The 17104-nt window shown below is 39.6% G+C and overlaps 1 protein-coding gene across 1 annotated transcript in view; it reads right to left on the reverse strand.

Moving 5' to 3' along the window:
- CPA6 (carboxypeptidase A6) overlaps window positions 1–17104 on the reverse strand; it is a 264184-nt gene that overhangs the window by 55204 nt on the left and 191876 nt on the right. Inside the window, exons 4-6 of the mRNA XM_061171752.1 lie at window positions 16375–16489; window positions 13895–13996; window positions 11741–11845 (exon numbers count right to left, since the gene is read on the reverse strand). Of these exons, the coding sequence (XP_061027735.1) occupies window positions 11741–11845; window positions 13895–13996; window positions 16375–16489 (322 nt within the window). The remainder of the gene's footprint in view (window positions 1–11740; window positions 11846–13894; window positions 13997–16374; window positions 16490–17104) is intronic.

The following is a 17104-nucleotide window of genomic DNA, read 5'->3' on the forward strand; positions in this document are numbered from 1 at the left end:
AGTATCCACAGTGCCTGGCCTGTAGCGTGGTAGGCACTTAGTAATTACTTGTTGAATAAATTAATCACTTAACCTGCTCAATGTAGTGGTGTTGGGTTCTTCCCTTCAGACTAGTGATACTGCCAACATTTCAACCGATACTCCCACAACTTCAATGACGCCATTGCTCCCTCGGGAATCTTTGGCCCATCCTGCACTTGTGTCCCCATATCAAGCCAGTCATCAATTCCTAAAGACTTCTTTTATTGGTGCTGCCTTCTGTGTTTGTGTCTTATCTCCCCAGTAGAATTGTAGTAAATGAATTGAGAAGAGAGTTAATGTCTTGTAATTACAGTACTTGTACCATTACAGAACTTAGCAAGCTGCCTTCACATAAAAAGTATTGCTCAGTAAGCCTTTGGTTGAATGAAGGAAGGAATGATTTTTTAATTTGAACTATATACACCTTTTCTTTACTTTCCATTCCTACATCCACTTTTCCTGTCCACGTGTAGATTTTTGCCCTAAACACTTCTAGTTTGTTGCCCTCACTCTGCGCTCCTCCTTTCTATCATCCATATATCACTGCCTTTCATTTTTAAACTGACAATGATGCGTGCTTTTCACTACATATCAGTGTTTTCTCATTTTTCTTTATTGGACCAAACTCTGTTGGCTTCCAAGGCTAACTGTAATTTTTCAGTCAGTCTCATATTGCGTTAGAATCTACTCACACAGACTATATAGACTTTGGTCTCACTAATCTACGCCATGTTCTCAACATTAGTGTTTTGTCTTTTTTAGAACACTATTATATCTCCCTGATCAAATTCCCACTCCTCAGTCAAGGCCTAATGAAACTCACTTCCCCACAGATTCTTCCCAAACCTTGTCTTCTTCCAAAGTCTCGTGGATTTCTCCGATTCTTGAATTCCTTCAGCTACTATAGTCAGTATAATTTAATCCCCAAAGGTACACTGTTTTATGTTGTTTACTATTGTTTCCTGCACATAAATATTTCTTCTCAAATAAAATACAGACTCCTTGAGCGCTGGGACCATGACTTATACTTCTGCTGACCCCCAGAATGCTGAGGGCTGAAAATGTAGTGACCAACAAGAAATTGTTGGGCTGATTAATGTAAATACTTTCTAGGGGGACCCTAGGTAACATTAATTTAAAAAAAAATAACAGCTTTATTGGGATATAACTCACACATTCTATAGTTCATCTTTTTAAAGTGTACCATTCAGTGGCTTTTAGTATATTCACAGAGTTATGTAACCATGACCACTATATAAGTTTAGGATATGTTCAACATCCTAGAAAGGCATTTCTTATCCTTCAGGTATCAACTCTCTGACCCCTGATTTTCTCCAGCCATAGGCAGCCACTAGTCTACTTTCTGTAAATCAGCCTGTTCTACACATTGCATGCAAGTGGTACTATGTAATATATGGTCTTTGGGGACCAGTTTCTTTCAGTTAGCACAATGCTTTCAAGGTTCATCAACATTGTAGCACATATCAACACTTTCTTCCTTTTTTAAATTGAGATGTAATTCATTTAAAAGTATACATTTCAGGGCTTCCCTGGTGGCGCAGTGGTTAAGAATCCGCCTGCCAATGCAGGGGACACGGGTTAGAGCCCTGGTCCGGGAAGATCCCACATGCCGTGGAGCAACTAAGCCCACATGCCACAACTACTGAGCCTGCACTTTAGAGCCCGCAAGCCACAACTACTGAAGCCCGTGTGCCACAACTACTGAAGCCCGTGCTCTGCAACAAGAGAAGCCACTGCAATGAGAAGACCACGCACCACAATGAAGAGAAGCCCCCGCTCTCCGCAACTGGAGAGAGCCCACGTGCAGCAACGAAGACCCAATGCAGCCAAAAATAAATAAATAAATTTATATTAAAAAGTATACAGTTCAGTGGTTTTTTAGTATATTCATAATGTTGAGCAATGGTCATCAGTATCTAATTCTAGAACTTTTCCATCACCTCAAAAAGAAACATGGTACCTGTTAGAGCCACTCCCAATTTCCCTCTCCCCTCACCCTCTGGCAACCACTAACCTACCTCTTGTTTCTATAAATTTGCCTATTCTGGACATTTCATATAAATGGGAAGATACATTATGTGGTCTTTCATGTCTGGCATATTTCACTTAACATGTTTTTCAAGGTTCATCCCTGTTGAAGCTTGTATTGTACTTCATTATGGCTGAATAATATCCCATTGTGTGGATATACTGCATTTTGTTTATCCATCAGTTGATGGACATCTGAGTTGCTTCTACTTTTTGGCTATTATGAAAAATGCTGCTATAAACATTCATGTATAGATTTCTGTGTGGATATATATATGTTTTCATCTCTCTTGCTTATATACACAGGAGTGGAATTTTGGGGTTGCATGGGTAACTCTATGTTTAACTTGTTGAGGAACTGCTAATCTGTTTTTAACCCTATTTTTAACTTGGTAGTTTCCTTTGCTTTGTAATTTAATTTTTAAGTCCATTACTTTTAAGGTTTGTGAGTGTTCCTTAAGTCTCTATCTGCTGTCTATTTTCTTTGTTCCCTGCCCTCTGTTTGCCCTCATATTTAAGTCTCTTACTCTTCTGCAAATAATATCTGTTCACTTTTGCAGAAAGATAACCTCCAAGTTCTGTATATTAACCTCTGTTTCCTTCTCCTTATTTATCTATTCTAGTTTTCTTTCTTTGATGAATTAATTTAGTGTCTATATCATCCCTCTTGGCCCATGACAAATTTAAGAAAACTTTATTACCAGAAGGTAGTGTTTCTTAAAGCGCCTTTTGGTTTCATGGTGAAGGGGCATCTCCAGTACACGTTTCGATAGTAAGTCTACCAAGATGTTCCCCCCTACGTCCCCCTCCCCCAAACCCCCCACCGTACTATAAATGTAACATTAACAATGGTCTGCTAACTTGCTATAAAAAAGCATTGAACAGGAGAAGGATTTTGCAGTCCAGGCGCACCTCCATTGGTTTCCTTTATTTTGCTTACAAGATAGAAACATTTGTAAAATGAATACTAGGAAAAAAAGAGGTGGCAAGTATTGAAATCGAAAGTGACAGCTCTATATTTTTCAACATAATTAAATGATTTTCAATTTAAAAAGATATAAGCCCACAATCGTGTTATGTATTTTGCGTTTTAAAAATGTCTACCAGACAGTAGTTATATGTTGAGTTAATGAATACAACTATCACTTACATGTTGAGATAATGAATTCATTTGAGCAATTTTCAAAATAACAAAATAATCAAGTCCATCTCACCAGTCAGTTAAGCCAGGTAGTTTGCTCTGTGTCACTGTTTTCTGAGCTTTGTGTGTCCAAGACACTCATGGACTCATCCTCTAAACTGGAGTGGGGAGTATCCCAGGGTCTGGCATGGGGGAGTCAAGCTGGTTGAAGAAGAGAGGGACATACAGAGCCAGAGCCACAGGCCGATGCTTCTGGTTTCCATGGTGCAGTGAGTCAGGGTCAGTTGAGAAGGATTATACACAGCAGAGAGGAGAGAGCAGGGATGAAATTTCCATTGATGCTCTAGGCAGAAAATAGCACCTGGTTCCAAAGAGAATGAAACCCAGGAGTATGGAGACCTGGTTATTCTTCTTACAATACATTTTAAATTTTGAGATAAATGTAGATTTGTGTGTAATTATAAGAATTAATACGGAGAAATCCCTTGTACCCTTGACCCACTTTCCCCCAATGGTAATATTTTACAAAAGTATAGTATAATATAACGATCAGGGTACTGAAATTGATGCAGTCAAGATACAGAACCTCTCCATCGCTACAAAGGCCCCTCATGATGCCCTTTTATAGCCACATCCACACTCCTTAACCCCCAGCAACCACTAATCTGTTCTCCATTTCTATACAGTTGATCCTTGAACAATGTGCGGGTTGGGTTGCTGACCGTCCCAAAACAGTTGGAAAACTACGTATAACTTTACAGTTGGCCCTCCGTAGCTACTGTTTCACATCCGGGGATTCAACCAACTGAGGATCATGTAGTACTGTAGTACGTATTTATTGAGAAAAATCTGTGTATTAGTAGACCCTTGCAGTTCAAACCCATGTTGTTTAAGAGTCAACTGTAATTTTATCACCTCAAGAATATTATATAAATGAAATCATACAGTATCTATTTGGGATTGGTTTTTCATTGCATAATTCTCTGGAGATTCATTCACATTGTTGTGTGCTTCCATAGTTCGTTCCTTTTTTTTTGCTGAGTAGTTTTCCATGGTATGTATGTACTAGTTTGTTTAACCATTTGCCCATTGAAGGATATCTGGATTGTTTCCAGTTTTTGGCTGTTATAGATGAAGCTGCTATAAACATTCGTGTACAGGTTTTTGAGCAAACATAAGTTTTAATTTCTCTGGGATAAATGCCAAGAGTGAAATTATTGGGTTATATGATAGTGGCATGTCTTCTTTTAAAAGAAACTGTTAACTGTTTTCATCAGTAGCTCCATTGTTTTACATTCCCACCAGCAGTGTGCGAGCAATCCAGTTTTTCCCCATCCTCGCAGCATTGGCTGGTGAGTCAGTCTCTCCCCCTCTCCCCACCCCCGTGTGTGTGTGTTTGTGTGTGTGTGTGTGTGTGTGTGTGTGAGATTTTAGCCATTCTGACAGGTGTCTAGTGATAGCTCATTGTGGTTTGAATTTGAATTGCCCTAATGGCATCTTTTTGTGTGCTTTTTTTTTTTTTTTTGGCCATCTGTATATTCTTTTTGGTGAAATAGCTCTTTATGTCTTTTGCCCATTTTCTAATTGGATTGCTTGCCTTTTTATTGTCAAGTTTTGAGTTTATATATCCAAATATGAATCCTGTCTCAGATATCTGGCAAAGTTTGTAGCCTGTATTTTTCTTCCTCTTAACAGGGCCTTTCACACAGCAAAGTTTAAAATTTTCGTTTTGTTATATTTGATAATGTCCAGTTTATCAACTTTTCCTTTTATGGAGTATGCTTTTTGTGTCAAGTCTAAGGACTTGTTTGCCTAGCTTTAGATCCTGAAGATTTTTTCCTATTCTAAAAGTTTTATAATTTTACATTTTACATTTAAGTTCGTGATCCATTTTGAGTTAATTTTTGTATAAGCAATGAGACTTGGGTTGAAATTCATTTATTTGCCTATGGAAGTCCACTTGCTCCAGCACCATTTGTTGAAAAGTATGTCTTTCCTTCAATGAATTGCTTTTGCACCTTTGTCGAAAATCACTTGGGCATATTTGTGTAGGTCTATTTCTGGGTCTTCTGTTCCATTTATCTCTGTCCCTTCACCAGTACCACATACTTTTAATGACCAGCGATATAATATGTCTTGAAGTTGGGTAGAATGATTCTTTTTCAAAATAGTTTTAGCTCTTCTAGTTCCTTTGCCTCTTCATATAAATTTTAGAATAATTTTACCTATATCTACAGAAAGTCTTGCTGGAATTTTTATAGGAATTATGTTAAACATATATCAATTTGGGGAGAATTGACATTTTTCTGTATTGAGTCTTCCAATCCATGAATATGGTATGTCTCTCTGTATATTTAGATTTTGCTTGATTTTTTGGATTAGTGTTTCATAGTTTTCAGCATATAAGTCCTATACTTGTTTTGTTAGATTTACTCCTAAGTATTTCATTTTTCAAGTAATTATAAATGGTATATTTTTAATTTCAGCATCCACATGTTCATTGCTAGTACATAGAAATACAGTTGATTTTTGTATGTTTATTTTCTGTCCTGTGATCTTGCTGAACTCACTTACTAGTTCTATTTCCCTGTAGAGTCCTTGGGATTTTCTGTGTAGACAATCATGTCATTGACGAATAGGAAAATTTTATTTATTCCTTTCCGATCTGTATGTCTTTCATTTCCTCTTCTTCTACGGACTAGAACTTTCAGCACTATGTTAATGAAGAGTGGTGAGAGTGGACATCCTTACCTTGTTCCTGATCTTAGGAGGAAGCATTTGGTCATTTACCATTAGGTGTAATGTTTGCTGTAGGATTTTCACAGATGTTCTTTATAAAATTGAGGAAGTTCCCCTCTATTCCTGTTTTTCTGGGAGTTTTTATCATGAATGTCGAATTTTGTCAAGGTCTTTTTCTGTATCAATTGATAAGATTATGTAGACTTATCTGTTCTTCAGTTTGTTAATAAGGTAGATTACATTGGTTGAATTTCAAATATTAAACCATGCTTGGATCCTTGTAATAAACCCCACTTGGTCATGGTGTAGAATTATTTTTTAGATTACTAAATTCGATTTGCTAATATTTTGTTAAGGATCTCTGAATCTATTTTCTAGTTTTGTTTCCTATTGTTTTTGTCTGATTTTGGTATTAGGGTAATACTAGCTTTATAAATGAATTGAAAATATTCTGTCCTCTTCTACTGTCTGAGATTGTGTAGAACTGGTCTCAATTCTTCTTTAAACATTTGGTAGAATTCTTCAGTGAAACCATCTGGGTCTGGAGATTTCTTTCTTTCCTCTTTGAATTTTAAAGTTATGAATTCAGTGTTCTTAATGGTAATAGGCATATACAAATTATTTCATAATGGATGAGTTGTAATAGTTGCTGTTTTTCAATTTACTGGTACATTTTGCCTAAGTTGTCAAATTTATATGGGTAGAGTCATACACAGTATTCTCTTATTGTCCTTTTGATATCTGCAGGGTTTGTAGTGACATCTCTTTCACTCCTAACATTGGTAATTTGTATCTTCTTTTTTCTTTGTCTCTCTTGCTAGAACTTTGTTAATTTCATTGATTTTTTCAAGAACCAGCTCCTTGTTTCACTGATTTTCTCTAATGATTTTCTGTTCTCAATTTCATTGATTTTTGCTCTTATCCATATTACTTCCTTCTGCTTGCTTTGGCTTTATTTTCTATTCTTTTTCTAGGTTCTTGAGGTGAGAGCTTTGACTATTGTTTTGAGAATTTCCCTCTTTTCTAATGTATGCATTTAGTGCTATAAATTTCCCTCTTAGCATTGTTTTAGTGTCCCACAAATTTTGATATGTTATATTTTCATTTTCAGTCAATTCAATGTATTTTTAAAATTTCCCTTGAGATTTTATCTTTGACCCATGGATAATTCAGAAGCATCTTAATTTCCAAGTGTTTGGAGGTTTTCCTGTTATCTTTCTGCCGTCAATTTCTAGTTTGATTTCATTGTGGTCAGAAAACACAGTCTGTCTGATTTCATTTCCTTTAAATTTGTTGAGGTTTGTATTTTGGTCCATGTTATGGTATATCCTGGGATATGTTCTGTAGGCACTTGAAAAGAATGTGTATTCTGCTGTTGTTGGGTTGGGTGATCCATAAATGTGACTTAGATCTAGATCTTGTTGGTTGATAGTGTTGTTGAGTTCTTTCATATCCTTGTTGACTTCTTTCTAATGATTCTCTTTGGTTATTTTAAAATACGAACTTGCTGATACTACTACCACTACTGAGTTGATTTTATTAACTGCTTATCATATGACAAGCACTCTGTTAAGTCCTTTACAAGAATTATATAATTTAATCCTCCCAATAACCCAGTGTGTCACATATTATTAATACTGAGGTTCAGAGAGGTTAAACAACTTGCCCACCAAGGTCACACAGCTAGTAAATGGCAGAGCTGGCGTTCCAACCCAGGGCTGTCTGACTACTAAATGTGTGCATGTAACCTCTGTGCAATCTGTTGTTCTATCAGGATTTAGGACTTGATGAGTTTTCTTCCAGTTCACATTTGAGTAAGGATGCAAACACTATAGTGGTGGCTGTGGGGAAAGTCCCACCAAGGTATGGTTGGCAGCCTCCCCAGTGATTCCCACTTCTTGGGATTCATGCTCTTGTGTAATGCCCTCCCCTTGAATACAGTCTGGACCTAGTGACTCACTTCTAATGGACAGAATGTGGCAAAAGTGATGGGGGGGATGTCACTTCTGAAATTAGGTTACAAAGAGACTGTGGTTTCCGTCTTGGGCCTGTTCACACTCCCTCTCTCTCTCCCTCTCATCTGCTCTGAGGGCAGCCAGGTGCTGGGTTGTGAGCTGTCCTATGGTGATGCCCACGTGGCAAGGAACTGATGTCTCTGGCTCACAGCCCTGGGGGACCTGAGGCTGCCAGCAGCCACTTGAGTGAGCTCAGAAACAGATCCCCCATACAAGCCTTGAGATAGCCAAAGCTCCAGCTGACACCTTGACTGTACCTTGTGAGAGACCCTTAGCCAGAGGCAAGCAGCTAAGCTGCGCCTAGATTGCTGACCCACAGAAACTATCAAGTAATAGATGTTTGTTGTTTTAAGCTGTTGAATTTGGGGGAAAACACCAAGAAAGAGAGAAAGCAAAGGTAAGAAGCCAAAATTTTGGCTTCTGACACCATCCCCTTCTTTGGGGGTTGAAATTCCAGGGAAATCAAGAGACGGTAGAAACCACTGCCAGATTGGAGTAAAACATGTAAGAAAAGAGAACCTGGGTCCTTGTTCACCACATGTCTTTCTGAGAGGTCTCATGTGCCAACAAGGGGCAAATGCAGGAGGAGACAATCAGCAGTGTGGTGTCTGTGAGCCAAGAGAGGGCTTTGACATAGCCTCCTAGGGTCTCCTGGGAGAAAGAGCCCAGAGATTCCCTGGTGCCCCCAGAGGCGCCATGGAAATTAGAGGAGTTGAGAGCCTGGGAGCCTGTCTTGGGATTTCGATGGTGGAGGGGAGGTGACCTCTGGAAGGGACACTGCCTGGAGCCCCTCTTGGACCAGACACCCCCTGCCTTCTGTGGGAGACTGAGGATTTAACCAGGGACTTAGTTAGTGTATAAGATATGATGCTTCAATGCTGGGCAGGCTTAAGGTTACTTAAATCTTTGAAGTCCCCATTCCTTCTGGCCCCAACACCGCCATTCTATGGGAACAGGGGCTTCAAGGCAAGATGAGAACGTTTCTTACAAGCCTGTGATGCTATCATCAGTCATTGCTATCATGTGGCAGCCCCATTGCTTCCACAAGGATACTGGGACCAGTGACCCGTAGGCCTCCCTTTTTCCACTTCTGTTGCTGCCCTGACTCAGATGGGAAATGTTCCTGATTAAATGGAGGGGCAAGTGACAGCCATAAACAGTGAGGGTGAGAGAGGTGTGGAAAGGGTAGCAGAGGCCCAGAAATAGTTAGACTCATCTGTGTGCTTGAAGTTGGCTTGGTGCAGGAGGGAGGAGAAGCCTTTCCTCACTCATCTTTGGTGAAATGGAGCCTATTCTTTAAAAAAAATTTTTTTTTAATTTTTAAAGAAATTTTATTTATATTTTGGCTGTGTTGGGTCTTTATTGCTGTGCGCGGGCTTTCTCTAGTTGCAGTGAGTGGGGGCTACTCTTCGTTGTGGTGCACGGGCTTCTCACTGCGGTGGCTTCTCTTGTTGTGGAGCACGGGCTCTAGGCGCGTGGGCTTCAGTAGTTGTGGCACACAGGCTCAGTAGTTGTGGCACCTGGGCTTAGTAGTTGTGGCACGTGGGCTTAGTTGTGGCACGTGGGCTTAGTTGCTCCGTGGCATGTGGGATCTTCCTGAACCAGCGCTCGAACCCATGTCCCCTGCCTTGACAGGTGGATTCTTAACCACTGCGCCACTAGGGAAGTCCCTGGAGCCTAATCTTAATTGATGCTTCTTGCTCTTGCTCCAAAATGAACTACCCTCAACTGATAGTCACCATACATGCCTGTTCCTTTTTCTGTGGTTACACTGTATCCTCCTCTTCCTTGGAAATTTAGCTTGGGTTCTAGGGCTGCCATGTATGGCTGTACAGATTGTGCACTGCAAAAGTCCAGGTGGTACCATATCCTTAGGAGATGAATTGCAAGTCATCTCCCAGAAATCTTTCCATATCATAACCACTGGATTCTCACATTCCCATTCATTCACAAATAATTGAAGCACTATTAAGTGCCAAGTGTTGTTCTAGGTACTGGGGATTTGGCAATGAACAAGATAAATAGAGTCTCTGCCTTTGGCATTGGTATAGTAAGAGACAGACAATTACCACGTGAACGAATAAAGTAAGTTTAGGTGTTATAAAGAAGTTGCACATGTGGGGGTGAGGTAAAATGTTTGGGAGATACATTCTTATGTTGTACAATAATACACAGGACCATAGTCTATAAACAATAGATGTTCTGTTCTTAACCAGTTTTCCCCTTTTCCTTTTGAAACTCAAGACAGCAGACAATATGTTGTATGTATACAATGGATATTTAATGCAAGGTGGTAGAGTTAACAATTTGTTAGCTTTTGCATTTATCCTACCAGGATGAAATGGTATTTTAAAAGAATATGAATTGCTCAATACACTGAGTGGGAATAGTTTGAAAATTTTATTATTACATTATAAAATTATGAATACTTTTGTGGGTTTGGTAGTGGTAGAGAGGCAGATTTTACAAATTAATACAGTATTGACTTTTTTAAAAATAAATTCATTTTTGGCTGCATTGGGTCTTTGTTGCTGAGCGCGGGCTTTCTCTAGTTGCGGAGAGCGGGGGTTACTCTTTGTTGCAGTGCGCGGGCTTCTCATTGCGGTGGCTTCTCTTGTTGCGGAGCACGGGCTCTAGGTGCGCGGACTTCAGTAGTTGTGGTTCGCAGGCTCTGGAGCGCAGGCTCAGTAGCTGTGGCGCATGGGCTTAGTTGCTCCGCGGCATGTGGGATCTTCCCAGACCAGGGCTCGAACCCGAGTCCCCTGCATTGGCAGGCGGACTCTCAACCACTGTGCCACCAGGGAAGCCCCCCAGTATTGGCATTTGCGGGGCATATTTTCTAAGACTAGGAGAGCCTTCAAAATCATAAACCTTACTAGGTCGCATAATTTTCCCATAAAACATAGTGAAATGTAACTGAAATATTTAAATATCTTTTGTATCCTTAATGGTTTTCTATGAGTAATTTGTAGGGTTTTTTTTCTGGCTAAGAACCTTCCTTCTCTTAGACTTCTTCACTATTATTACCAGTACTAGTCGTTGGTTTTTTTTAGGAGTCTTAAAAAAAATACTAAGAAGTAAAGGTTATAAAAAACCATGAAAATCATTGCATTCTTGACAGTAGAAAAGTATCAGAACATATTAAGATGTTCATCCATGAGGTTGGCCCACTCTGGGGATAAGAACCCACTCAATACACTAGCCTTAGAGGGCTTATGACTTAAATGAAGGCTTCAGAAAATGGTTGAGTCATCAACCATTAGAGTCACTGAGAAGTACTGAAACAGAGAATGTTAAATGCACAGATGCTAAAGGTCTTTGGTATCTAAATCACAGATCCATAGCAGGAGGGCAAAATGCAGTCACTTGCTCATCTCTTTCTTGCTATAGCATACATGAGATCATTTTGACGGAGAAGACAAGAGAATATCACATGAGAAACTGTTCTGGAACACCATAAATTGGATTTTTAGCCTTTTGCTATATATCAGCTACTATGGTTGGTTCCTAATTTGTCACAAATTCATAAACGCTCTGAATCTCAGGTTCTTTCTCTTTAATGAGAGTTGGTAATTCCCACCTCCAAGGGTAGAGCTGAAGATAAACTGAGCCAGGGTTTTGAGAGGCCTTCATAAACATAGAAGCAACCCACAGAATCACGGTGTTACTATCATTCCATCAGATATCGCTGGCTTCACATTCCCAGTTTTGTTCCTTGAGCAGAATAAAAACACTGGCTAGCGAGAATGGACACTCTGTAAAGGGTTTAACTTACTTCTTTTACAAACCACTGACAAAAGGCAGGACCAATCCATTCTCTTGCATGAATACCGCAGTCTATCCAGACAGCTCTTTTGTAAGCTCGTGATCTTCTGCCCAGCTGAAAACAAGAGTATTCATAGTAACCAACGCAGGCTTTTATTTTTGGATTTACTGACCAGCATAATTTAATATGGTTTCAGCATAATACTTCACTAGAGTTGGGTTCATTAAGTAACCCATAAAAAAGACAGAGATTTCCTATCAATTTCAGAAGTCCAGGCTTGTTTATGCAGAAAGAATAAATTTATTGCCTTAATTACGAATCAAAGTAGAAAATACATAAGGAAAAAGCAATTGCTTAAATAGGCTTGCTTCTCCATTTTCATATAATATGTGACTTAAGTAAGAAGCTAATTTTTTCCCTCCCTCTCACCCATCCTTGCCCTCTTTCTCTCCACCGCCCTCCCCATGCAGGGAATCAGAAGTATTCCCAAGCAATATCTATTAAAGAAATAGCTATGCCTTATATGTAGAGAAAGTCAAATTTTATTACAATACAAAATGGAAACACAAAATGATTTGTAGAGTCAAGTGACAGACTTTTCTTTATTATCCTATTATATCAATTTCATTTATAACATGATTTCTAACCCAGTTATCAGTAGATGGCTTTTGACATTATAGGGGATCTAGTTTTCATTCATTCATTAATTCACTCAACTAATGCTTCAGGAAATCCTTTTTAATGTCAGACACAGTGCTTGGCCTTGGAGATTCAGAGATGAGAAGACAAGGAATTTATATGGTAGTAGGGGAGGGAAGACACACGAGAATTAATCATTATAATGTGAATATATTTAAGTTACTTTGGCAACTCAGGGGTGCTATGTCTCATTTCCCTGTGGAGCAAAAGAGGAGCCCTTGAATAGCTGAGGAAGACTTGAAGCTTGCCTGGCAGACAAGTGAAAGAAGGCATCTCAAGCTTGGAAGAGAATCTGAGCACACCGTGTCTGAGCAGCTGCTTCTGGGGTATGAGGAAAGAGTGGCAGATGAAGCTGGACACAGAGGCAGCAGACACATGAAATTCCTGGATGCTAAGTAACAGAGATGAGGCTTCATCCTGTACTCCATGGGAGGTGTGTGTGTGTAGATAGACGAGAGGGTAGAGGACGGGGACTCACAGGGAAGTTCAGTCCTGAGGCCGTGACTGCAATAGTCCAGGGAGAACAGATCCAGAAACAAGCTAGGGCCATAGCAGTGAGGACAAGACAAGAGGTTTTCACAAATCCAAAAGTTAGAAGAAAGAATTGTCAGTTCTTCGTGTTAGATTTAAGGTAAGTGGTGAGAATAAAGGAGAGGAATTTAGGATGGTTCATGTTTCCTGACCGGAGCGGGGCAGTGCATCCTGAGTCTAAGGTGCTTTGGTGAGTATCGAGATGAGGATGGCAAGGCGGCAATGAGCTATGAATGTCCAGTAAGTACCAGGCAGCAGACTCCACTGAACAGAAAAGTCTGGAATGATTGTTGAAACCATGGGGTGGATGTGCCCATCCAGGGAGGGTGGGGAGAGGGAGAGCACAGCTGAGGAGAGAATCCTGGGGCCACCAGCACGTAAGGAAAGAACAAGGGGAGAGGAGCATCGGAGGAGACCTGAGGGGATGGTCTGAGAGGAGAGGAGAACGAAGTAGGGGTCATCACAGACGTTTTAGAGGTGTTGTGAGGGCAAAGGCCAGGGAGTCAAGGTCTGAATGGTTGCTGAGGAAGTAGAGACAGTGATGCAGGGAAATCTTTTTAGATCTTTGGCAGAGAAGAGATGGGTCAGTGGCTGAAAGAGAACGCAGGGTCAAGGGCTGGGAATGACATACCTTCTTACACATTTCTGTAGTTTTGCATTGGTTCATCGTAAGCAGCACCAACTCATAAATAATGTTGAAGGTCATTATTTTTGAAGTGCATAAATACTGTTTTAGATACAATATTCTTTGAAATACTCAATGGCAAAAATTAAATATGGCTCAAAAACCTAAGGGAAATTTTTTTCTTAAATTACCAGATGAGGTTAAATATGAGACACGATGAAATGCCATTTCATTTCTTTTCCCCATAAGTCAAAGCTGAAAACGACGAATGTTTAGTAAATATTTAGTTACTAATTTCTTATTTTTACCTTTAAAACAAAAAGAGATCTTCCCTCATATGATTTTCCAATAGAGAACATGTGAATGAGGCCTGAATGAGTTTTATTCAAATGATGCATCCAATTTTGAATCTAAAAGCAAGTAAATAAAAACCACATCAGACTCTCACAATTATGGAGCTTTTAGTAAGCAAAAGAGAACAAAAAGACAACAGTGGGTCTAGGAACTCAAGCCTATGTGGAGTATAAGATTGAAAAACCAATTTTATAGTTTTAATTTTCTTCAGGATACTTAAAATTACATTTTATTTTCTGCTTTTATAAATAGTTGATTTATGTCTTTATATTGTTCCCCTTTTAAAGCATACCTTCTACTACTATTTGTCATTAACATCTTTTTTTTAAAAATTTATTTATTTATTTATTTATTTTGGGCTGTGTTGGGTCCTCGTTTCTGTGCGAGGGCTTTGTCTAGTTGTGGCGAGCGGGGGCCACCCTTCATCGCGGTGCGCGGGCCTCTCACTGTCGCGGCCTCTCTTGTTGCGGAGCACAGGCTCCAGACGCGCAGGCTCAGTAGCTGTGGCGCACGGGCCCAGCTGCTCCGCGGCATGTGGGATCTTCCCAGACCAGGGCTCGAACCCGTGTCCCCTGCATTAGCAGGCAGATTCTCAACCACTGCGCCACCAGGGAAGCCCTGTCATTAACATCTTAATGGCAGAATTTTACAGAAAATTAATCAATGTGTTCTGGGTTCTTTTTGAAAAACCAAAATTTATTTCCATTTTCCCCCAAAATTTAGAGGTAAAGAAAGAAAGCAGCTTCAGGAAAACCATCCCAACTATTTGAAAGTGTTTATTAAAGTCCTCTATATTGTAATTTGCCACTGAACAGAAGGTGCTAAGAAAAAGGCATTATCTTTTGCATTTAAGGTTTATTCTACCCAGCCACACATTGGAGGGCATACTCTGAATAATTTCCCGAGTAATAGCGATACATGTGCATTGATCCATCCACACACATTTATCTGTCATCGGGGAAAGTTATATTTGAGATGGATAAAGAAGGCACTTAGAAAGATGGGTGACATTTCTGACTTGAAGCCCAATAAAGGAGTAAGGAAGTCACAAAAAAGTGTCCCTCTGTTCCATGATTCTATCCCTACTTATTCTAATGGGCAGGATACACACACACACATTTACATATATGTATGTATATGTACATATCTATATTAATATATTTTTAAATTTTGACTTTTTTTTCTAGTGCATGTTAATAGCAAGTATGTCAAGTTATCTAAATGTCTAATCTAACTTGACATATCTAATATGTCAAGTTATCTAAGTCCTTTCCATTGCTGGTAACTTCAAGCTTCTAAAAAGTATGTTAAAAACAGGAAATATGTAGAAATAATTTTGAAAGGAAAGTTGTTATCAAGAGAACCAAAAATTCTCTTAAGAATATAACAGGATCTCATTTGTTCTATGACTGGCATTCCTGTGCTCAATTCAGGGGAAGAGTGAAAAAATGTATGTACTCATCCATTTAGTCATTCTGTCAACAGCTATCTATTTGGAAGTCTCTCTTTGCTTGCCACTGCGGATACAGTGGTGAACAAGAAAGCAATGGCTTGTCCCCATGGCCCTTGCAGCTTATTAGGAGAGAAAGGCATTAATCAAATAATCATACAATAACATAATTAACAACTATGATAGGTATCACATCCATGTACTATGGGTGCAAGTAATAGTCCGGGGGTTGAGAGTAGGGAGTTCTGACTCCATCTGGGAGAGCAGAAACAGCTCTCTTCTTGCTTAAACTGAGATTTGAAGAATAACTAGTTGTTGCCCAGATGTACAGTAGTGGCAGTGGGGATGGGTCCTTGTATTTCTCAGATACAATAAATAACAGCAAGCTAACAGTCCCTGAGGTGCCACAAATGAAGTTTGGTTTTGGGGAGGTCTCAAATTTGCAGAGGGTATGGGGCAAACATCAAAGTTCACTCTACCCCTCAACCAAACCATTGCCCTCAAACTCTGGCTAGCTCTACTGTCCATGCATTGTTCAATTAGGGTCTTTATAACCGTAATTACAGTCAGCCCTCCACATCTGCAGATGCAGAACCATTGGATACCAAGGGCTGACTGTACTATGCCATTGTACACAAGGGACTTGAGTATCCATGATTTTGGTATCCTGGGGGTCCTGGACACAATGCCCTTCGGATACCGAGGGGCGACTGTATAGCAGCTTTACCGCACTCTCCATTGCACTTCCCCTGTCCATTGTAGGGGTGGGTTGGATAAAGCAGGTGAAATTAAAATTATTTTGCTGCTACTTATATAATGTAAAAGGCTTAATGGAAGAGAACTGAGGTGCCTGGGCAATGTAAGAGCTGTACGTATTCTTCATATAGCCTCTGCCTCTGTCCTTATGCTTCTCTCCCAATCCTGAGATCTAAATGATAAAGATGCACTTGTAAAAAAGTAACAAAAGGTCCCTTGATTACGTACTTCTTCTAAGGAGTGATAAACTTCATAATTATATCCAGAGATGGATCTTCGACTTCTCTGGGTTGGCAAACTGCTTCCCTTTTCCAGTACTTTCTGAAGATCTTCCATGAGGATCCTGGATTTGAAATGATAGACATGATGAAAATTAAATGGAGATAATACAAAAATCAGTCAATATCAAAAGAAAATCATGCATCTATGAAAAGGACAGTGAAGGAAAAAAAAAAGGACAGTGAAGATTGACACTTCTAAAAATACCAAATGTTGGGAAGATGTTCTTTTTCAGAAAGTAAAAACTGTTAAATAAATGATATAATGAATATAAAATAGAAAATTATAGGCAGGTGTTCCCAAGTAATGAGCCTAATAATAACTACCATTGATTGAGCAGCTACAAGAACTGAATGATGGCGTGGGAACACATATTTACTGAGCACTTACCAGGTGGCAGGCACTGTACTGTGTATTTTACATGAGCTTAGTCAATAACCCTATGAGGTTAGACTTTATTGTTATCTCCATTTTACAAATGGGGAAACTGAGCCTCAAAAGGGTTAAGAATTTGTCAATGTCACTCTTCCAGTGAGCACAGAGCCAGAATTTGAACTTGGAATGTGAACCCAAGTTCCAGGCTTTAGACTCAGGTCTGGTGTGACATTATGAAAAACGAAGCATGACAAGCTCCTCCACCCCTTTGCCACATCCTCCTGTTCGGCTGCTTCTATCTGTT

This window comes from Eubalaena glacialis, chromosome 17 (genome assembly GCF_028564815.1).
Source record: "Eubalaena glacialis isolate mEubGla1 chromosome 17, mEubGla1.1.hap2.+ XY, whole genome shotgun sequence".
Taxonomy (NCBI): Eukaryota; Metazoa; Chordata; class Mammalia; order Artiodactyla; family Balaenidae; genus Eubalaena; species Eubalaena glacialis.